Source organism: Acinonyx jubatus, chromosome E1 (genome assembly GCF_027475565.1).
Source record: "Acinonyx jubatus isolate Ajub_Pintada_27869175 chromosome E1, VMU_Ajub_asm_v1.0, whole genome shotgun sequence".
In the NCBI taxonomy this organism is placed as follows: domain Eukaryota; kingdom Metazoa; phylum Chordata; class Mammalia; order Carnivora; family Felidae; genus Acinonyx; species Acinonyx jubatus.
The window spans coordinates 57,037,144-57,059,392 of NC_069397.1; the positions used below are offsets into that span (position 1 = coordinate 57,037,144).

The 22,249-nt window shown below is 65.5% G+C and overlaps 1 protein-coding gene and 1 long non-coding RNA gene across 11 annotated transcripts in view; one reads left to right on the forward strand and one right to left on the reverse strand.

Annotated features, from left to right (window-relative positions):
• Positions 1–547: 547 nt before the first annotated feature.
• LOC128313532 (uncharacterized) lies at positions 548–1,626 on the forward strand. Its single transcript, XR_008294384.1, has 2 exons — positions 548–806; positions 1,522–1,626. It is a non-coding gene; the product is annotated as an uncharacterized LOC128313532 (long non-coding RNA).
• Positions 802–22,249, reverse strand: part of RBFOX3 (RNA binding fox-1 homolog 3) — a 416,501-nt gene continuing 395,053 nt past the window's right edge. For 4 of the 10 annotated variants that reach the window (XM_027052244.2, XM_027052240.2, XM_053212667.1 and 1 more), the window contains 11 exons: positions 21,553–21,807; positions 15,949–16,086; positions 13,902–13,955; positions 12,942–13,034; positions 11,411–11,471; positions 8,214–8,267; positions 7,879–8,011; positions 7,233–7,395; positions 6,261–6,322; positions 5,077–5,155; positions 1,951–3,428 (listed from right to left, as the gene is read on the reverse strand). In XM_027052244.2, coding sequence (XP_026908045.1) covers positions 3,384–3,428; positions 5,077–5,155; positions 6,261–6,322; positions 7,233–7,395; positions 7,879–8,011; positions 8,214–8,267; positions 11,411–11,471; positions 12,942–13,034; positions 13,902–13,955; positions 15,949–16,086; positions 21,553–21,774 — 1,104 coding nt within the window. In that variant the 5' untranslated portion in view covers positions 21,775–21,807 and the 3' untranslated portion in view covers positions 1,951–3,383. Of the gene's footprint in view, positions 1,544–1,950; positions 3,429–5,076; positions 5,156–6,260; positions 6,323–7,232; positions 7,396–7,878; positions 8,012–8,213; positions 8,268–11,410; positions 11,472–12,941; positions 13,035–13,901; positions 13,956–15,948; positions 16,087–21,552; positions 21,808–22,249 lie in introns of those variants that run through there. The other 6 variants (XM_027052237.2, XM_027052236.2, XM_027052239.2 and 3 more) reach the window with 6 other exon arrangements.

Sequence of the window (22,249 nt, forward strand, 5' to 3'; positions counted from 1 at the left end):
GAAAGGTGTTCGGACTCCCCTCCCGGGCCGCGGGGCTCCTCCCGGCCCTCCACCCTCTGCGCCCCGCCCGGGAGCTGCCAAATCAAAAAGCGTCGTCCTGGTTTGAAGAAAGAAATCTTTATTAATAATCTTAATAATAATACTGTTTATTTGAATGGTCACACCTTGGAAGCATACAGAATGGTAAGAAAGGAAGCCTGGGGCTCGGCTGCAGTCCTGGGGGGCCGGGAGGGCGGGGCCGGGGGCGGAGCTGCCGCAAGAAGAGGGGGCTCTGGACGGGAGGGGCGGGGCGGGGCTCTGTACAACAGGAATAGAAAAGGGGCTCACTTCAGGAGCTGATGCTGAATATATAAAGTGAGGTGGTTTTTTTTTTTGTTTTTGTTTTTTTTAATTTTTACGTTTCATGAGACAGTGGAGCCATGTTGGGAGCCTATGTTTGTTATTTTTTGCTGTTCCCTACTCCAGCTATCCCTGCCTGGCCAGGGCCTCCTCCCTGCTGCCCGCGGTCTGCTCTCCAGCCACCCTGGGACGGAACCCGGGCTCCCCACCCCTCGCTCTCCCTGCTCTGGCCTGGCCGTCCAGCCCCACGGCACCCTGACTCCGGACCTCACCGTGCTGCACTGGCCCGCCCGCCCTCTGCTCCCCTGCAGGGCAGCGGTGAGGAGGGCTCGGTCCAGCAGGCGGCACGAGGCCTGCCTTCCCTCCCACAGACCAGGCCCAGGGCCGCCTCCAGAAAGGGAACAGGAACCGGCCAGAGCCAGAGCGTGTCCTCAGCCCCGAGGCCCTTACCCTCCCGATGCTCTTAGGTAAGGGGAATGATCCTGTCCAGGCTGCCAGGGAGCCCCCTCACCGGACTGGGGGGCCTGGGCGCCCCACAGTTCTGGAACCATGTCAGCCCTTCCTTGGTGTTGGGGTCGGGCCCCAGGGCTGCTGGTCGGACCGGCTCTGGTGGCCTGCAAACGCCTTCGCTGGGATGTGGGCACTGGCGGCATGGCAGAGTGGGTGAGCTGGGGCCTAGACAGCTGGACGTGAGGGTGACGGGCACGGGCTGGAGCCAGAGACCCCGGGAATGAGTGGCCGCCCCCCGCGCCCAGCCCAGCCGTCCCCTCCACCGGCACGGTCGGCAACAAGGTCAGGTCCCGCTGGCTGCTCTCCCCTGCGCAGGCCTGTGGCCCGTTCCTCCGCTGGGCCCCATGTGCCCTGGGAGTGGGGGGCCGGAAAGGAAGACTTGGTAGAAAACGAGGCCCCTTCCCCTCCTGCTCTCCCCATCCCGCCCGTGCCGTGGCCGGGGAGGGGCGGGGGCCCGGGCGCTCTCCTGGGCGCGGTGCCCGCCGGACGTGCTCCCTCGCTGCGATGTGCGCTGCCACGCGCGACTCGGACGTGGTGGATGCTTCTTGGTTTGGTTGGTTTTGTTGCTGCTTGGATCTTAACATCTTTTTTTGTTTTGTTTTTTGTTTTGTGATTTTTTTTGTTTTTTTTTTTGTTTTGTTTTGTTTTTGTTTTTGCCCTTCATGGTCCAAGAAGGAAACGGTGGAAGCTTTCACTACAACAGAAACAGAAAGGACTTGCAGTTTCACAGAAGCAACTGCCAGGCGTGCGGTGAGGACGGGACCAGCCCCAGCGGCCCGCACAGGGCGCAGGGCGGGCGGACGGGTGCCGGGCGCAGGGCCCCAAGGTCCTAGCGCCTCCCCCCTGCTGCAGCCTGTCTCCTCCCCCCCCCCCCCCCCCCCCCAGCTTCCAGGAACCCATCATCCTCCGTGAGCCGACTTTAAAGCAGACCTCATTCTCCAGGGCAGAGAGTACGGGCTGGCAGTGGGAAGAACCGGGGGGGGGGGGGGGGGGGGTGCGGCAGGAGCAGAGAGCCCAGTGAAGCTGGCTGGCATGCGCAGCCTGCGGGCTCTGCTAGGGCTGAGCTGGGCAGGGGGGGCCCGGCTGGCTCCGGCTGGCTGAAGACAGAGGGCGTGGTGGGTGGACGGCATAGCACAGGCCACGAGGGGCCCGGACCCAGGCGGCTGAGAAGGAGGGGCTCTGGGCAGTGGGAAGAGAGGGCCCGGCACCCAGGACACGATCCGGCCACTCCACCAGCCGGGACCCGGTGTGCCCTGGCGGGCGGGGAACCCACACCCGCTGGCTGGCCGCGCCCGGAAGCCCAACTCTGGCGTGTCAGGGCACCTGGGATTGCCCGGCCCGAGACACTTTCTCCTGTAACGGAGGCAGGTCCTGACCGCGCAGCCTCCTCCAGAAGCTACCGGGGCTGTCTGAGGATTACCGGCGGCCCCAGCCAGGCTCTCCTCCCCGGACCCCGCACGGTCCTGGGACCTTTACTAGAGGGGAGGCTGGCACCGAGTGCTGTTCCGTCAGGAAGGCCCGCGATGGGGCTCCCCCTGCTCCTGACCTGCTCCCCCCTCCTGAAATGGACCCTGGCAAAAAGATGTCTCCAAGCCCGGGGGAGGGGAAGGGTGCCGTAGCCCGAATACCAACACAGGTGCCGGTCTGGCTGGGACCCCAAGTCCAGCGGGGCCAAGGTGCCATCCCCGGGGCCTGGCGGAGCGGGGTGGGGGCTGGGAGAGCCTGCAGCCAGAAGTCACCGCGGGCGGGCTGAGGGCGACCCCTGGGGCCCTGCAGGGCCGATGGCTTTGTGCATGCGTGCGTGGGGGGTGGCGGGGTGCAGGGGAATTTCTTCCCAGATTTTCCTTTCTTACAACAGAGGCTCAGCAGCCCCGAGGCTGGTGTGGCCACGGCAGTTTCCGCCTTGCACGTGTGCTTGTGACTGCTTTGGCAGGAAACGTCAATAAACTTCAATCAGAAATGTTAGTTTCAGCCGGACGGGGGTGAGGAGGGCAGAGACGGCTACTCCTGTGACTAGGTGAAGGTGGGAAGGGGGCACCGTCCCCGCGTCCCTCCCTGAACCCCAGGGGAGGGGCAGTGGCTGTGGCCCGCCGCTGGCCGCTGGCGGGCGGGCGGGGGGGGGGGTGTCTCTCCTGTGGCTCCACAGACCCCGGGGGATGATGGGGAGCGGGTGTCGCCCTGGAGGGCTCTACTGCCAGCTCTCGGGGAGGGGGAGGGGGTCTCGTGCCCAGCCTAGCCCCTCCCACTGTGTGCATACCGTACCTGAAATGGCTTGGGGGTCACAACGTCAACAAAGTCAAAATAGGAAGCACGGTTTCAGACACACAGGGGTAACCAGGGTCAAAGACACACACGCCATGGTGAGGGGCAGGGACACCAGCTGGCTGGAGGAAAAACCTATGGACTTCAGTGTCGCGTGCCGCTGACTGGGGGGGGCGCACTGTCCTCCCGGTGGCTGTGCCTGGTTTTGGCCTGCTGGGTGTGGTGTGTACTGGGCAGTCAGTGTGAATGCTGCTAGGGGCTGGGCCCTCTTGCTAGTAGGGGGTGAAGCGGCTGTACCCTCCTCGGCAGAGGCTAGCCTGCAACATCAAAGATGACAAACAGCCAATCAGTACCGCCTTGTGGTAGGGGGGGAAAAAGCAAAAAGAAAAAAAAAATAAGGAAAACCAAAAAGAAATCGCTAAGTCCCATGTTTTAAGGCTGGCCTTGGGGAGAGCGGGTACCAGTTACCATGGCAGCGGGGGGGGGGTGGGGGGGGGAGCCCTGGGCCTCGTTCTGTCGTGGTGGTGGCCTGGGGGCCAGGAGGCTGCTGGGGTCATCAGCCCCGGCAGGCACTCCGGGACAAGGAGGTTTGAGAAGTCTCTTGACGACTCTCTAGGCCCTCCCGGGGCCCCTCTCTCTTTAATGGGTGGGGGGAGGTCTGAGCGAGGGCCCCACCTCCTCAGAGCCCCTTGGGGGCTCTGGCGGGTGGACGGACTTCCTCTGTCAGGGTTCCCCAGGCCTCGGCTCCACCAGGAGAGGCTGTGGCTGCTCGCCCAGCTCCTCCGAGCTTCAGGGGGTCCCTGGGGTCCCTCCTCTTCCGCCAGGGCCTCGCTTGGGCCTGGCCCTGCATCCGGCTGAGGAGGACGGGTCCTGGATGCTCCGGCTCCTGTGTCCCTGGGCTGCGCTGGGTCAGGGAGGTCTCCGCAGGAACCTCCTCCCCACCAACCAATTTCAACAGGAAATGGGAGCGGCAAGTGCCAGAGGGGAAAAAAAGAAAATCTTACAAGCAAAAATGAGAACATAATTGGGGCCCCTCTGTGAATCAATGAAAACTTTTAGCCAGCAGCTGCATGGTGGGGGGCGCCCTGAGCTGAGCCTGGAGCCGAGGGACCCGCGGAGCGCACTTTTGGGGCCTCTGTCCGGGGAGGGGCCGGCCCCCAAGAGGCCTGCTGCTGCCCCCTGTGGCTGCTAGCCGTCACTGCAGGCTGCCTGGGATGCCGGGAACTTGTCAAAAAATCAAAGACAGAACAAAAACGGGGAGGGAGTAATCAAGACCAAGGGAGATGGAACAACGCATCCGTACTGGCTCCGAACCTCCTCCCTCCTTACCCCCCGAAAAACGTGTTCATCTTTGATGCTGGATGCCAAGCTAGCTAAAAACCGACATCAACACCCCCCAGGGCCGGGGGTGGATGGGCACAGGAGGCAGGTGACCACTGGAAGCAGGTTTCGGGGTACAGAGTGAGCTGGGCTGCATGTGTCGACAGCTGGCCATACACACACACACACACAGACACACTGGCCTGCACACCTCTGGTGCCGAGAGCCGGCCGGGAGTGCGTGGGGGGGGTGGGTGCCGGGAGAGCGCTGGCCCCAGGGCCGCCGACGGGTCTGGGTGGGAAGTGGGGGGCAGCCCCTGTCCCTCTCCTTGACGTGAGGAAAAGCGCAGTGACAGGACACAGGGGGACGGTGGCGGACACACCCCCACGAGCCTCTGGAGCCTCAGAAGACTGGGCAGAGTGGGCGGACCAGGATGCTCCCCAGAGGGCCAGACGTCCTCACTGGACCTGCCTCCCTCGAAGTCCCCCGGGGGCTCAGAGGGGCAAGTTCTCCCCCAGACTCCCAATCCAGGCCTTGGTCCTCCCAGGCGCCGGTCAGAGGTCTGGGTCATTGTCCTCAGGGCCTGCCCACCCCAGCCTCGTCAACGGCCAGCGCGTAAGGCCAGGCGGCGCCCCCGCTCCTTACCATGGTTCCGATGCTGTAGGTCGCTGGGGGGCCGATGGTGTGGTGGTAGGGGTCGGTGGCCGCATAGACTCTGCCGTAACTGGGGAGAGAGGGAGGTGTGGGGGGGCGACGGGGGCAGGTGAGGGGTGGCAACGGGCCCCCCACCTCCTCCAGTGTGGTCCCGCCCGCCAGGCCCCCCCTCCCTCCTCGCCATCCTTTCTGCCTGTTGAGAAGGAAGCGTCTGGAACACAGCTGGCCACCCTCCTCTCAGCTCTTCCAGCGTGTGCTGACCCTGACGAGGGGCAGGCTGTTCTACCAGGGACCTCGTGGAAGGAAATGGGAGTCCTCACAGAGCTGGGGTGGAGGGAAGAGAAACCTCGATCCCCGGAAAGAATGAGGGCAGAGTGCTCAGAGCAGGGAGGGGGGACGGGGGGGACATGGCCCTGTGTCCCCCTGATGGCCTTCCGCTCAACTTAATTCTGTGTGTGCAATGCCACCTTCTTGTAGGACAGGGCTGGGCCGGAGGGCCTGCCGTGCTACCAGACAAAACCCACACGTGAGATGCAGCGAGAAGCTTCGAGAAAGGTGCGGGTCCCTGGGTGCCACCAGGAGGGACAGTCAGGTGGTCCCCAGGCCGGCACCCACCACGTGCATGCCAGGCTCCCCTAAGCAGGAACTCTGTGCCCAATGGGCCAAGCGCCCATGTGCTAGCTAGGCTAGGCCACCCCTGGGGGACCTGCCTCCAAACACAGAGCCACCCCCCAGCCCCTGGGTGTGCCCACCACTGGGCAGAGGGCCGGCTGCTCTCAGATGGCCACACTGCCCACCTGGTCTCTCCACGGCCCCTGGGAGCCCAAGCTGCTGCCTCTCCTTCTCCGAGCTAAAGGGCCTCAGACCCTGAAGCCCCGAGAAGGATCGGAGGCGCGCCCACGGGCAGAAACACAGCCTCCTGAGTACCCTTCCCACTCCGGGGCCTCCAGGGCAGGAAGGGACTGAAGAAACCGGGGGGGGGGGGGGGGGGGGGGGGTGCCGCTGGCTCAGGGGTCTCGGACCTGCTCTCCTCTGTCCAGATTCTGTGCCGCCGCCAGGGGGAGCTGCCCCAGGCCCAAGCAGTAGTGAAGTCTTCCCGTCTGTCTGAGCCCAGCCCTGCAGGGACCCTGTTACCCCATCGTCTGTCTTTATCCCGACCACGGCCCCAGCCATACCTGTCGCTATAGGCCGCGGCTGCTGCTGCAGGCTGAGCGTATCTGTAGGCTGCATAGCCCCCCTGCAGGGTAAGGAGGAGGGAGAGATGGCACAGAGGCTTAGCGGGGCTGACGTGGCCTGTCAACCTTCCCGTTTCAGCCAGGTGACGACTGGCTGGTGGGTGCGGGCCTGGGGGCACCTCGCTTCTGGCCTAATGGAGACCTAAGGACCACAGATTATCAAGTGGGCCGGGCTGAGGTGAGGCAGGGGTGTCTGTTCACTTCCCCATTCAACACACTGGTGGGTACCAATTACGTGCCCGGATGTGTTCGTGGCCCTGACACATGTTAAGTGCCCACAGACCTGCCAGCAGTCCAGTGGGCCCCTGATTTTGATGCCCGTGGGCGTGGAGAACCCATGGGTGACTGGGTGCCATCCTAGATACTGGGAAAGGTCAAGGGCAAACCCGGATCACGTCTCGGCCCTGGCACAAAGGGACTGTTGGATCATGGGCAAATGCCCACGATGGAAGCAAGGCCTCGTGTGGGGCTGGGTAGGTGTGTGAGAAGGGGTTGTCAGCTGGGGCTCTGGGCTAGAGGAAGCAGCAGGGGGATCCCCACGAAGGGAGAGAGAAGCCACAGGAACCCACCAAGGGGTCTGCCCTCGAGCCCCTGCCTCCCGGTCTCTCTCTGGGCCTCTGTACGGGACATGGGGTACCCACCGGGGCTCACTCGGTGACCCCAATGCAGTTAGGGATACGGGAGAGTCGCCCCTGCCCCCATCACCCAAACGCCCTGGGGACTGGAGAAGACATGAGCACAGACGGCCCAGGCTCCGCTGTGCTGAGGTCCCCAGGGACCCACTGCCCTGGCACTCTCACTCTCCGGGGTTCCGAGGATGAAGTGGGATGGGGTGGGGGAGGGCAAGACCCTGGAAATCAGCTGAAGGCCTGGACAAGCCCCACCCCGCCCTCCCCTCCGGACCGCACTTACATAAATCTCAGCACCATAAAAGCCGTCCTGATACACGACCCTGGAAGCAAACGGACAAGAGAGTGGTGGGCAGGCCGGCTCCGGCGTCTGCTGAGGAGGGAGGGGGCAGGGTGCCAGCCCTGCCCATGGGACTGGCATTTTAACAAGCGTTTGCTCCAGTGCCCTGTTTTGGTATAACAATAGAGTAACACCCTTGCTGGTCAGTTCCTCTCTCCCACAAAGCCAGGGGCCCCGCGGCCCCTGTTGCTTACCCTCCCCCCACCCCAGCCCAGGCAGCTGTCCCCCCATCCAGGCAGAGGGCACTGGGCCCTGGGGAAATGGTCCAGGGAGGGCTTCGAGCAGGCCCTCGCTGAGCTCAAGGGCCAACCACCATCCCATTAAATCAGCTGGCAAGGTGCCGGGGCTCTAAATGTCCCCCAAATGCCAGTGAGCCTTGGCGCCCATGGCAGGATCGGGTTGGGGTACTGATATGGAGGCGACTGCAGTGTAAAGGTCTGGGGGTTCCCGACACCCCCTCCCCCCCACCTTCCCGCAGTTCTGGAAAGGCTGCTTAGCCCCTCCGGCTGCCCAGGGCCTCCGCCCCCACCCTCCACGCGCCCTGGGCTTCCCCCATGCCTCCCTCCCAAGTGCCTCCCCAGGTACTCACGCTCCATAAGTTGGGATGGGGGGCGGGGGCGGCGCAGCCCGAAACGTATTATACACGGCCCGGCCCCGACCCCGTAGGTGCGCGCCCCTGTAGGCTACGGCCGTGCCCGTGGTGGGGTAGGGGAACCCCGTCACTGCAGGAAAGAGGGCCAGAGAAGAGGCGGTGAGAGGGAAAGCCTGAGGCCAGGTCGAAACAACCCGGCCAGTGCGCAGCCACAGCTAGCCCGGCACCGCCCAACCACGCCCGCACGGCCACGCCCCTGCCCGGCCACACCCACCGGCCGGCCACACCCCCACCGGCCCGGCTCCGCCCAGAGTGACCGCTCCAGCCTGTACCTGCATAGAATTCAGGCCCATAGACTGCGCCCACCACGGGGTTTAGCTTCCAGCCTAGAAGAGAAGCAAAGAAACCCAGTCACCGTTTCCGCCGTTCTCTCCCCACCTCACACTATCCTGGGACCCTCCCACCTTAGGCGTGGCCTCTGCAGCCCGGCGGGAGGCCGGCCCACCTCCCTCCGCGGTCTGGGCGGGGAGAGGAGACCCCGGGCCCCTCTGGGGATGTTGCAGGCTCACCGGCTCTGACCTTCTGGTCCCTAGATAACAGGGACCAAGTCTCTCCCGACCCCCCTGCCTGGGTGTCCTCCTGATTGTTTTCAAGTTGTGGCCCTCCCCAGCCCGCCCCTGGGACTGCCCTGCGGAGGGGGGCGGGGCACCAGCTCCGGCAGCTTGGAGTCTGCAGTCTCTGCGGGGGAGAACTAGGAAGGGAAACTGGAACACTTCTGTAAACTTCTGCGGGCCCACAGCTGGGGCGAGGGGTCCGGCCCACCTGCGCTTCGGCACATGATGGGGCCCAATCACGGGAGCGCGGTCTCCGGTGGGGGCCGGGCTGCCTTCCAGGAGGGCCAGAGGCTGCCGTGAGGGGGCGTGGCTTCTGCCACGGCCTCCTGCCACCTCCTGTCCCAAAGCCCCTGTCCTGGGGTGGAGCTCTCCGTCCCCACGGCTGAGTCCCGCCCCGACCGTCCTGGGTCTGTCTTTCCCCGGAGTAACCAGGGGAAGGGCTTCCTGAGGAGGAAGGGCCTCTGGACTGGAGATACTAAGAAGGACAACTAACATTTCCGGAGCACCTCACCGCGCGCCACACTGTTCTAAACCCACCCAAGTGTCACACCCTCGCATTTTACAGACGAGCTAGCGGAGGCTCGGGGAGGAGGGAAGGGCAGCCTCACGTCCCAGAGCCGGGGGGAGTGGCGGAGCCAGATCCAGACCCAGCCCACATTCCTGGCCGTTCCCTGGCCTCCAGCGAATCTGCACCCACCTGTCCCTGTCTGCAATGGACTGGCTCAGGGCCCTCCGCTTCTGGACCAGTCTTCCCCTCCCACCAGGGACCCACGTGTAGGAGTGAAGCCCAGTTCCACCGGAGGGTCCGAGGGGTGGACGGCAGCCGGCTTTGAATGGGTTCTGGCCCCAGGTGCTCCTTCAGATCCCATGGGCACGGCATGGTGTCTTTGACCGAGCCCAGCCCCCGACCGCCTCGCTGTACCTGGTCGTATCTTGGCAGTATGTCCTGACAGCCTGGCTCCCTATCCCGCTTGGCTTTGTGAGGAGGGACAGAAGGGACCCGCACCCACTGGCCAGCTAGCAACACGCCTCTGGAGAGCGCGGCGAAGGACGAGACCAGGCCATCAGTGTCAGACCCTACCTGTGGGCCTCCAACCCAGATTCTAACATCCCCACTGCTGGGTGGGCGGCCGGGAGTGTCTGGGGCCTTGTTCCTCCCGGGGGTCCATTCTGTGTCTGAATGTTACTGCTGAGACTCTGGAATCTTCTCTAAATCCCAGATCAGGAGGGAAGAAATGTTTCATCTCCTAAAAAGAACTCGTCCCAGGAACTGAGTCTTCTTAGTAAGAACCACGATGGAGTGGAGTCCTGGGGCCAATGACCCAAGCCCACCCTCCTGCTGAGGCTCCGTCCTCGGGGCTCCCGTGGGTCCTTCAGTTCTGCAATCTCGGGCATCTTTGTCTGTCACTCTGGCTTTCTGATGCCTCCTCCTGTCGCTGCCGGTCCCGTTTCACTGTCTGGGACCCCAGATGACAGAGGCAGCCTGAGGTCTCCCTGGGTGACTCCTTTGTTTCTTCTGTAAATAGTCTTAACGCCTGGTCAAACCTGGTGAGTTTGGTTCCTGCAGTGGACACTTCGGCCCCCCGCCCCGCAGCCGATGAATTTCTGAATTCGATGGATTCTCTGGAGGGTTCAGGCGAAGGCAAGCCACATACCCAGGCCGCCAGAGCCCACGTGCTGGGCTTCCGTTTCGACCCACAGAGAACCTGGGGCCCGCGGACCGCAGCCCACGTCCTTCTTGCTCAGGCCGGCGAGGATGCTCAGGTCAAACCTTGGCAGTGAGCATCTCACCGCTCCCTGTCGTGAGACCACTGTGGGTTCCGCGCCCATCCCGGGCTAGGAACGTGGTCATTCAGGGATGGGCTCCGTTCTGGATTCCATGCTTCCCGACGCTCCCGGCTCTGGCTGGAGAGCAGGGGGTGTGGCTCCCAGGTGACGGGGGCGACGGGCCCCCGGTGATCGTCCTGACCTGCCAAACACACCTACCACTGTGCCTTACCGTGTCAAGCATTCGGCAGGAGCTCGGGACGCTGGCAAAGGCGGGTGTCCCGAATTTCTTTAAAAAATGTGAGCTTTGACAGTCCTCCAAAAAGCAGGGTGGGAGCCATAATCTAGTCTAAATGTGGCTCAGCCAGACCCCTGCCTTGCTCCCGGAGGCCCCGCTCGTGGGTCATACGCGGCAGATCCCACCCCCCCCAGCGCCCTGACCCTTGCTGGCCTGTCACCTGACTCCATGGGTGGCCAATCACACAGGGACAAGAGCGCTGGGGGGGTGGCTTGGTCACTCTGCCCCTGCTGGGGGGTGAGACGTCAAGCCCCCACCCTGCAGGGAGACTCATCCTGACAGCAGGCTACCGCTCACCGGCACGGGCACGAAGTCGAGCGGGCCCCAGCGCACTGCCAGCTGCGCCCAAACCAGTCCGCCTTGGCCGGCGGGGTGAAGACGCGAAGCGGCGAGGGCCACCCCTCCCCTCAGCCTCGGCGGTTCGGTCTTCAGGGTAGACTGGCTGCTTCTGCTTAGAGTCAGGTGTGTGGGTGCACAAGACCACTGAGTTGACGAGCATTATGTGCCCGTAAGGCTTCCCTTGGGGAGATCCCCTTGGGGACACTTGGGTCCCCAAGGCCCGGATGGAGGACTATCCGAATTATCGTCACACTCCCTCACTAGGGAGCGTCTCTAGCCCGGGCCCCGCCTTGCCGCTTGGAAAATAACTAACAGTGGCCACCGCCCACTGTGCCCGGGGCCTGTCCCTGGGGTGTCCCGTGCTTGGGAAGGCCCGGGCATCCGGCCCCAGCTCTCCTCCTGCTCCGGCCCATCTGTCCCCTTCTGACCCGGCGGAGCTGGGACACGAGGGGGCGCTCAGCATCCGGGGAGGTGGGCCCCTGCAGCCTCCCAGAAGCCCTGGGGCCCTTACCGTTAGTGTAGGGGTTCGCAGTCTTCTTGTTGGTCATGACGCGGGCTGTGGCGTTATTGACCTGCCCAGAGAGAAGGGAGGAGAAGGTGAGGGTGTGCAGGGCACTGGGCTCCCTGCAAGCGTCCGGCCACCCCAGTCCTGCTCTGCACCGCTCCTGCACAGCCGCACCGAGGGCCCGGGGGCTAGGAGAAGGCCCGGGACAGCATCTGCGGCCAGCCTGGCCCCACACCCTGGCTGGCCCTCCTCCCAGGCCTCCCCTCTCCACCGTGCTGCCCCCACTCCAGCGAGCCTGGGCCACCACGGCTCCCGGCGCTTGGCTCAGGCACCACGTCCGGCCCACTGGCCCTTGCCTTCCACACGCCGCGCCCGCAGACCAAGCCCCAGCCTCTCTCTCCGGCAACCAGAGGCCACTGGAGAAGCTGGCTGGTGGACTCTCCACAAAGTGCTCAGCCCAACTTAGCAGACCGGCCCCCAAGACATTCTGTGCCCTCGGTGGCTGCTGAGGCCTTCCTAGCCATGGGCACCCCTCTTGTCGGGGGGGGGGTAACACCCCATTCCCCTGAGGCCGGCGGAGAGTTCCTGATGGGACACGTGTGCCCCTCGAGGGCAAGGCCGACGGGAGAGGGGGCAAGCGGGCGCCGAGGGGGTGGGTCCTAACTCCAGGCATCTGAGTCCCTGCAGGGGCCCGACTGGGGTGTAGGGAGGGTGGGGCTCGGCCTCTGTGGAAGGAGACCGAGAATAGGGCAGGTGGTGGAACTCAAGAGAGGAGTCGGGGCCACACTGCCTCCCCATGTCCTGTGTGAGCCCCTGGGCCTGGGGCTGCATTCCCCGGTGCCCACCGGGTGCTGCACCAGAGCCTGGCCGAGGTCGGTGCCTGCAGGGCTGCCGCTTCTGGAACCCCTCGCCCCCCCAGGCCCTGCCGCTTCTCTTCCCGCGGACTTTACACTCGCTGCGGACCCCTCCCCTCCCTGGCTACCCCCCGCTGCCCTGCCTGTCCAGGAGCCCAGCTCCCAGGCCGCAGCACTGGCGAGGGGGATGGGCAGCCCACCAGGGAAGGGGTGAGGGGGGCCGAAGGGGACCCGTGGTCTCCTCTCTCTGCCGCTCCTCTGGGCTAGGTCCCTTTCCAGGCCCTGGCAGCTGGGGAGGGGGAGGACAGGGGACAGCTGCTTCTCCCCGGAGGGAGGGGATTAACAGCACCTCCCCACTGGGGGACAGACTGGGTTGGCTGTGGTGCTTAGAGCTGGCCAGCCTCAAACGTGTTGTTCTGGGGGCTCCTCCCAGTGTCTGGCTGACTGCCACAGTTGGGGGGCCTCTTCCAGAAAGCAGAGGGAGGGGGCCCTTGGATGGGCCTGAAGCGTAGGCCCACGAGGGGTGGCAGGAGATGGGCTGGGCTCTGCCCCCCGCCCCGTCTCCCTGCCCTGGGGACCCTGGCCCGGCTCTCTGCAGGGTGGCCGCGGGGCTGGGGTGGGGGACCTGGGTGACAGTGGCGTTTCTCAAGGGCGCGCCCTGCGCAGCACACTTATCTGAGCACCTCAATTTTCCGTCCCTCTACGATCGTCCCATTCAGCTTCTCCCGGGCTCGGTCAGCATCTGAGCTAGTTTCAAAAGTTACAAACCCAAAACCCTGTGAGCGGAGAAGGACAGACACGGAGAGAAAGGATGAGAGAAAGGAAAAAAAAAGGAGGAGTGGGGAGGGAGAGAGAGGGAGGGGGAGAGAGAAAGATGGGCGGGGGGAGAGAGAGAGGGGGAGGGGGGGAGGGGGAGGGAGGGAGAGAGAGAGAGAGAGAGAGAGAGAGAGAGAGAGAGAGAGAGAGAGGGACTGAGTCAGGTGAGTTGAAGGAGAGGTCGGCAGCCCAGACGTCTGTTCTGGTACCACCGGCAGGATGCCCAGGAAGGGTCGGCCCCAGGCGGGGGCAGCTGCCAGCCTGGCCTGAGCCCGGCCTGAGCTGACAGCCTGGCGCCTCCGAGAGGACAGGCCAAAGCCATGAAAGAGATGCCAACCCGGCCAGGGGCCAGGACTGTGTCACCCTAATGCCACCTGGGGGGCAAAGCTGGGTTTCAGGACCTCCTGGGGGCAGCCCCACCCCCCATCACCCTAGGAGCCTGGATGGGGGGTCTTCTCTTCCCTGAGCAGGGAGCAGGGCCTGTCTTTGCCCACCCTGCGGCCGTGCCCACCCGCCTCGGGGCCAGCTCCCAGGCAGGCCGGCGGCCCCCTGGCGGGGCGGCTAGGCGGCTGGGGACCCGGGGCTCAGCGGGGGCGCGGACAGAGAGGTCCTGGCAGCTCAGACAGAAAGCATCGCAGCTGCAGCAACGACACAGACAGCGGGGTTGGGGGGGCGGGGGGGCGGAGGAGCGGGGAATACAAGCACCCGTGTAGCTCAGGGGTCCTCGGGCTCGAAGCTCTCCAGGAAGGAAACGCACATTTCACACGTTAGCCTGGCGGGACCTACAGCCGGCGCTGTAATGGTGGCGGCCTCTGGGCGGCACCCACCTTGGAGCCCCGCTCGTTAAAAATGATCTCCACGTCTAAAATTTTTCCGAATTGCTGCAGAGACAGAGAGGGGGGTGGGGAGACAAGGGAGGATGGGTTAAGACTGCCGGCCGGCCGGCTCGCCCGCTTCTCAGGAGACCCTCGCCTGCTGCCCGGGTCTGGCCCGAGCCCCCCTCCCCGCCCCCAGCCTCCTGCAGAGAGTAGGAGGGGCTCTAGGTGTAGCATGGTGGGGGGGGACAGGAGACGCCTCCTCACATTCTCACGGAGCGCGCATTCCCTGCCTGAGACCCGCGTGGGGGCCGAGGACCGGGGAAGGGTGCGGCGCGGTTGGAGTCCCTCTCCTCTCCCTGCCGGGACCTGCCCCAAGTTACCGATAGCCACCTCTCATTCACACTAGAGGGTAAAGGGCTACAGATAGGTCCTTCCCAAAAGCCGATGGGCAGGAGCCCTCAGAAGAGACAAAGTGCTATGGACAGACCTGTGCTGCCAGCGACCTGTGCTGTTTGGGGCCGGGCTGTGTGGGGTGCAGGACAGAACCGATCCCAAACTCTACTTGACTGGGACATACCGGCCAGGCAGGCCCGGATGCTCTGGCTGCCCCCTTCCTGCCCCATCACCGGCCCAGAATCCCCCGGGGCAGCCCTGTCTCTCTCACTGTCGCAGGAGACCACGAACCTGTGAAGGCCAAATCCCCGAGACCAGGTCCCGGGGGGGGCCCTTCCGAGGCCTCTGGTATGTGTAGGCGATGGGCTTCCCCTCATCCCACAACACTGGGACTAGGGTGTCAAGGAGCAGTGATGTGACACGGAAGAGGACAGCAATGCAATCTCAACTCTGACGAAGGCTGGAGCAGGGCTGGTGCTGCCTGTCCTCGTGCGGGGACAGGTGGGCTGATGCTGTGGTGAGGGGACAGGGGACAGGCGAGTCGACGCCCTGGAGCGGGGACGAGGACAGGTGGTCTTACGCTCTGGTGAGGGGACGGGCCAGCTGACACCCTGGTGAGGGGACAGGCCAGCTGACACCAGTAGGTGTCTGCTGTATGGGGAAGAGGGATGGGAGGTGACCTGGGGACCGAGGTCAGGGCGAGCTTTGTACAGCGGCCGCTTTACCTGGGGACCCCCAGGATCAAAGGGGTTGGCAGCTGCCGGGGCCCAGGCCGAGTGGGGCAGAATCCTGATGATTCCACATCCCAGAGGCCCCTCACTGTGTCTAAGCCCCCAATCCGATGGGGCCTGGCCTCCAAGAAGGGGAGTGGCTGCTTGGGGCCAAGTGTGGGTGCCGGGTCTATCCTGAGTCCCCCCTCATGGCACCTCCCCTTTGACAAATCCCATCTGGGTCGGGGGAGGGGCATGGCGTGAAGGCGGGGCTGGGGTTCAGAGGCCCGGGGGTGGGGGCGGGCACAGTGCTGGCGGCGGGAAAGAGGGTTTGGGGTGAGGGCGGAGGTGCGGGAAGAAACGCGGGCCGGGCCCCCCGGGGTTCCGTGGCTGCGCTGTTTGGGATGGATGGCCTGGCTGGTGCCGGCCTGCTCGCCCACCGGGCAGCCCCACGCAAGTCAGGCGGCCCAACAGAGTCGCCACGAGACTGGAGGCCCGCCCTGCTGGAACCAACTGGGGGAATCCAGAAGGACGGTGGCGCGTGCTTGCTTCCCACGGTTTGAGCGTCTGCCCGGAGCCCCGAGGACACGGGCGCAGAGAGGGTGAGTGCTCAGCCCTCGGGCACACAGGAGAGGCAGGGCTGGTCGGCTGCTGGGCCTCGTGGGGCCAGGAGGCTGAGCTGCCCCTCCCAGCGCCCTCTGAGGGGTGGTGGTCCCCTCCTGTCAGACCGCGGGGACTGCGGAGTGGTAACCTAGCGGGCGCCTGATAACCTTTGGGCCTCGAGGGGCCTCTGAGAAGCGCCGAGGACGGGGGAAGTGGGGGTGGGGGTGGGGCGTGGAGGTGCTGCGTGTCTGGCTGCCACCCCTTCTTTCCACCCTGCAGGCTCAGGTCAGAGCTGGACCCAGGGGACCCCGCGTCGGGAGAGCTGGCACGGAGGGGCCGCAGGCACTCACCCCGAACATTTGCCGCAGGTCGGGGTCCCTGAACCGGAAGGGGATGTTGGAGACGTGTAGCCGCTTGGGCTGCTGCTTCTCTGTGTGGTCGGAGGAGTGGAGCGGCTGGCTGTCCGTCTGTGCCGCCTCGTCTGTCTGCTGCGGGGAGAGGACCCGGGCTGTGAGGTACCCCTCTCGGCCCCCGTCCCGTCCCGTCCCGTCCGGAGCGGAGGCTCTGAAAGCCGGACCCTCCAACTCCCTGGGCCTCCCCATCCTGGGGCTGGGGATCACAGGGGGGCCGGGCAGGCGGTTCTCACGAGGTGCGGCCCAGCGGCACCTTAACCTCCGAGGCCCCCCCTCCAGGCCTCTGCACGTGGCTGTGCCCGACACCACAGACGCCAACGTGGGGCCGGCGACCCTGGCCGGGTGCGCTGTCACCGCCTGGCTCAGCCCTGAGCACCCAGGTCTGACCTTGGCGGGTCCCTCAGCTGCACCGACTATCCTGACCCTCAAAGTCAAGGGTTCTCTCTTACCCCACACAACCCAAGTTCTGGGAGCACGGGGGCCTTTCTGGCTTCCTAGGCCTGATGAGAAGCCGGGGAGATGTCAGAGCCCGCCCCCAGGCACGCATGCCTGCGAGGTGCTGCCCCTCATCCTAGCCCCCGTGCTGTGCAGCACCCAGACCCTCCGCAGGGACAGGCCACCAGCACACCAGCAGGCCGGCCCCCAGCCTGGTTCCGTCCCTGCTGAAGCACGGTGCCGACGGCATGCGGCCTGGGTTCCATCGACGTGTGCCCGGGGGGCGAGCAGGTGACCGACCCGAGTCTCACTGTGGCTCAGCTCACTGGTGAGGCAAGTGGGAGTGTCCAGGGGCAGCTATCAGCCAGCGACAGACACGGTGGGTGGCACCCACCCCGGGGGCTCCACTGTGTCCCCAGGTGCCCCGCAGGGATGCCAAGGCTTTCTTGGGGTCGCGTCCCCGGCACTCTGCGTGGCCTTGCGTCCTTGTCCGGGGTCTGCGCCTCGGACGGGACCTTGGCTGGAGGCACGAGGGGCGCCCTGAGCTTCTCTCTGCCCGGAGGGAGCGCAGGGGGAGGGTCCCCCGAGGCCCAGGCTGGACTTCGCACGAGTGGAGGTGCCGGTGGCCGCGGCCTCGCTCACGGCTGGAGGAGCACAGACAGCTGAGCAGCGGCGACGGTCGGGGTGCAGAGAGCCCAGGGAGAGACGCCCGGACACCGCTTCCCACGGGCCTCCGACAACTGCCGCTTCGCTGGTTTCCTTTCTGCCGGGTTTCCTTGCTGGCAATCGCGGGGGCGCTGGCCGCTACCACAGGCCTCCCAGAGTTCGGACAGGTGAGCAGGGGGAGGCCCTGTGCCCGAGGCTTCCTCCCGGCTGAGGAAACGGAGCCCGAGAGTCAGAGCCTCGTCCAAGGCGACGGCTAGTGGCCAGAGGTCTGTCTGTGGGCTCCTGAGTGGCTGCCCTCAGTGGCCAACCGTTCATCCTTTCTGGAAGGAGGGGGCCGCTGCCCTGCTTCGGCACTCGGCCAGGAGGCCTCTGGCCAGGCGCCAGGGTGCCACAGGCGAGGGGGGTGGACGTCATCAGCTCCGGGGCCGCTGGTCCCTCGCACTCGGGTCTGCAGCACACGGTGTGCGATCCCAGGTGTGGTTTGAAGCCACCGTCCTCCTGTTCACCTGGGGACGTGTGTGACCCAGGGAGGCCATCCCACGAGCGGTGGGCCCCATTCTGCTGAGAGTGTGTTCTCTGAGCCCTCCTATCGGGCTGGCAAGAGTGACGTGTGTCCGAGGGTGGGGCTGTAGGTGATGGCGGCGCCTGGGCCTGGGGGCCACCAAGCAGCCCCAGGAGCCAGTCTGCTGAGGCATCCGGATGGGGGGGTGGGTGGCAGGTCTGTGGGAGCAACGACTGGCAGCTGCCTTTGGGCACCTGGGGGGTGCTGGGGGCACCCGGGGGCTCCTCCTGCCCAGCTAGGGACCTGCAAATGCCCAACAGTCCGGCCCGCCCCCCCCCCCCCCAGTTGTCTTCCTCCCTTGGTCCCACTCTGCTGCGCAGAGAGCAAGCCTGTGCTAGTCCTCCAGAGGTTCGTGGGTGCCCCTGAATCAGAGCAGGGCCGGCCGTGTATCTGCCGACTCTCCTGCTTTCTGGTTACGACAAAATGTGGCTTTTTCCGTGCACTGGTCAGGGTGGGCCCAGCGCCGTCTGTCACTCCAGCCCCACCCAGTGCATTTCACACAGCTGCGCCCTCAGTTGCTCCTGGGTACGGGTGACTAACGGAATCCCCCTAAATTTGGGGATTCGGCCAGGGAGGGGCATGTAATGCCAGCTTGGGACCAGCAGAGGGCAGCGGTCAGCTTAGCCAGCTCGCACCCAAAGGAGTGGGGGGGGGGGGGGAGCCCTGGGCACACAGTGGAGGGGCGCGGGAGGGCGCTGACGAAGTGAGGCGCCTGCGGCCTTCCTGGACTGTCTCTACCCTGGGCCTGTCCTCATAGCAGGGCTGAGCCCACTGTGAGCCTCCACGGTCCGGGGGCCTCCTCCGGGCCTCACCGTAGAGGCCTTTAAGGGGAGCCAGCTGAGGGCCAGGAGGGGGAATGGGGCGTCGAGGGGGTCATGTGGGATGAATCGTGAGTGGGGCCAGGGCACAAGCAAGAAAGGAGCCCCCTCACCCGAGCGCAGCTACACGCAGAGGCAGGTGAACGGGTTCAGTGGCCGTAAGACGGTAAGATGGGCGAGTGTCCCCGGCGGGGAGGGGGATGCGGTGGGGGGTGGGCCGGGCTGTGTTGCCTTTCCCTGGGACTCCCCATTTCTTTCCTGTCTCTTTTAAAGCAATCTTTGGCCCCAGGGCTCCAAGGCAGGGAAGAATGAAGCAACAGTGACCACCTCCCCACCAGCCTCCCTCCTGCCCCGTCTGGCCACAGTGTCCTTGTCCTTCTCCGTGTCACCTTAGCCATCACTCAAGGCCAGGAGCTGACCCCTGGTGGGTTAGAGGCAGGGTCCACATGCCACCCAGGGCACCTCCATCCCCAGAGCCTGCAGCCCCTTCACCTGGGGCTACCAGAGGTAACTCAGCACAGCGAGAGGCCTAGAGAGACCCTAGAGGGGGCCAGTGGCCTGGCGGGCACTCAGGCAGCAGGCAAGGACCCGGCGGGCCCGCTGGGTGGTGAGCTGGCCTGGGAGGAGGCATCCGCCACGGGTGGGTAGCCTCAAGCCATCTGTTTGCGACGTCTTCTTTGTCGTAAGGGGCAGCCCCGTCCTTGGCAGAGCCGTGCGCTCCCACTGCGGACTCTGAGCCACGAACGTTCTAAGCTCTCTGCCGGCCACTGCACCTGTTGCACTGATGCTGACGGATGGCCTTGTCTGTCGGCACCCTGCCAGCGTGGTGGCGGCACGTGGCTGAGTCTCCCCGGGCTGGGGGGGACGGGGGGGGGGGGATACATCTGCTCTTCCCCTCTGCGCTGCGACCAAAGTCCACCCTTTTCCTTCTGCTTAAAGCTCCAGGAGCGAAGCACGCAGGGGACCGAAGGCCACAGCTCCTGCTAGCGTGGCACCTGCTGGCTGGGGAGGACAGAGAGGAGGCTGTGGTGAGCGGAGGACCCCGCCCACAAGGATGGGATGTGTGACCCAGCACGGAGGTGTTCAGGCTTCAGCTGGGAGCTCTGGGCAGCTTCTCTGGAAAGAAGAAGGTGGCTAGTGGAATCTCAGAGCAAGATCTCCTCTCCTCCCAAGGTGGGCAGCCTCTGCCTGTGGAGACACTCCAGGGGCTGAGTGCTCCTGGCCTCCAGTGGTGGCCCAGCTCTTTGCCTGGGTGTCTTCAGGTCCTCTGCAGGGCTCAGGTGGCCCCGGGGCATGATGAGTCCCGGTCGCTCCTCCTCCGTATCCCTGGACGGAAGACCTACGGACCCTGACTCCCTTGCAGGGACTTGGAGAGACCCGAGCCGACCGAAGGAAGGTCAAGGCTCCCCATTCACCAGGCCCGGGTGCTCTCCTTGGGAGGCTCTCGGCCTGGGAAGTGAGATGCTCACCTCTCGGCACGAATCCTTTCTGGGACTCCTGAGTCCCTTCCACGACCCATACTCTGTCCCATGACTGGCCCCCTGTTGACTTTTACGTCCTTGACTCGTGGGAGCCGGTGGCCACCACGGGGCAGGGTGGTCATTTCTTCCGTGTGCCCCCACTGCTGGCTCAGTGCGCACCCCCGACAACCGTCTGCCCAGTGAAGGAAGACTTCATGCTTTCCCTCGTTAGGCCTCATCTGGTGATGCAGGGTGTCAAGCAGGCCCCCTGGCTGGTGTCTGTTGTGCAGGTTTGCATGGTCGGCCCCTCACTCCGAGGCATCTGCCCGTCTGGCCATCCTGTCTCCTGTGCTTGCTCCCAGGGCAGATTCCTGGGCCTCAGTGTCTGCTCACGAGGAGGTCACATCGCGGGAGGTTTGGCCAGATACATGCTTTCCCATCAGAACGGGCCCATCTGCCAGCACTGACAGTGCACAGAAAGGCCCCTCTGGCTCTGGTGTGAGCACACCCCCTCGTGGGTTTCAGGAAGCAGAAGCAGACAGAGCGGCCCCAGAAGCACGTGTCAGCTCCGGGTTCCAGGACCTGCGGGTGTCGCCTTTTCCCGCTGTAGGAACCCTGGGGGGGCGTCCATGGGATGCAGGGACGCGGGGAGTGGTCAAGTTGACTCAGGCTGGTGGCAGTCCGCACGGGGAGGAGGGGCAGCGGCTGGGCCCCAGACGAGGGTCGGGGCCAGCCCAGCGGGCAGGTGCGCCCACACAGGGAAGGTGGGTAGTATCTGGATCCACACGGTGCCCCCATACCCCCGGCAGCCAGGCTGGAGCAGGGGGAGGTCTGAGGGAGCGCAGGGCAGGGGCGCCCATCGGGACGCTGCCAGGGCGGGGCCCCTCCCGGGCGGCACAGGGCGTGCTGGCCTCCTGCCCAACCCCTGCCAGCCATCGCTGGGAGGGAGCCAGCAGGGACAGCCGGATGCCCCCAACGCCCTGGGGCGGGCAGGGGCGGGCGCCTGGAGGAGGCACTTGGGAGGGCCGGGGAAGGGCTGGAGCAGGCGGGGTTCATTCAGGCTGGTCCCCGGGAGGGGGCTGCCCTCGTGGGACGCCCACCCCCCCAGGCCGGCCGCTCGCTCCCGGCCACAATCCTTCGCTGTCAGGGAATGTCTGAGAAGCGGCCGGCTCAGCACTTTCTCCTTGGAGCCGCATTACGACCACATAATCAAGGCTCTCTGATTGGAGGGCAGCCGGGCGGGTAGATTACGAGCGATTAGAAACGATCGCCGTGCCCGCAACCCGAGACACACGAGGGGCCCCAGGCCTCCTCTCCTGCCGCCCCGTCCCCGCCTGCGCAGACACCCGGGCCCGGGCCTCGGCCGGACGCGGGGTCACTGCCCACCCGCGGTGCCTGGCCCTTGGTGTGACAGAGACCCTCGGTGTCCGAGGCTGAAAGCCCCTTCCCTGGGGGGCAAGGACCTGGCTCCCCACCACGAGGCCTCTCCCGGCCCCTGACCTGCTGGCCCGCACGGCCCTGCCGAGCCTCCTCTCTGGGTGGGTGTGCCCCCCCGCCCCCGCCACTTCCCCGAGGCTCCGGGCTCCAGGGGCCCCCTTACCGGCACAGTCTGGGCCCCAGCGATGGGCTGCGTGCTGGCCTCGGGGCCCGGCTGCTCGGGGTGGGTCTGTGCTGGTGTGTACAGGGTCATGCCGTGCTCCGGGGGGACCGGGGTCTGGCCCGAGTACTCCTGCGTGGGGTGCGGAGGGGGTGGCGCGTACTCGGCGGGGATGCCGTTCTGTGGCGGAGGGGGGTACTGGGCAGGGGGGTAGGGCTGGGCCATCGCTTCAGGAGGAGCCGTGGCGTCCTGGTTGCCCTGTGGGGGGAAAGAGAGTGGCTGGTTAGACCGTTGGCGGGCCCCGTCCCTGCCCACCTTCCTTGTGAGAGTTCACGGGCTGAACGGGGGGCGGAGGGGGGCGGGTTCCAGAAGCTCCCGTGGCCCCTCAGCATTGCCCAGGCCCCCTGGGTGTGGACTCCCCGACACGGGGCTCCAGATCTGAGCCATTAGAGGGGACTGCCGGGGTGGCAGGTGTCTGGGGAGCTTAGGGCTCGAGATCACTCATGCACACACTTGTCGTTGTCAGACCTGAGGCCACTAAAGTCACAGGAAACCGTAGGAAAGGACCCCATGCGACGTCGTGCACCCTGTACCCGGCATCAGCCAGTGGTGACCTCTCACGACGCCATCCCAGCAGGAGACACTGATCCAGACAAGAACTCTCGTTACCCTTAGCGCCACACCCACACCCTCCTCCCCG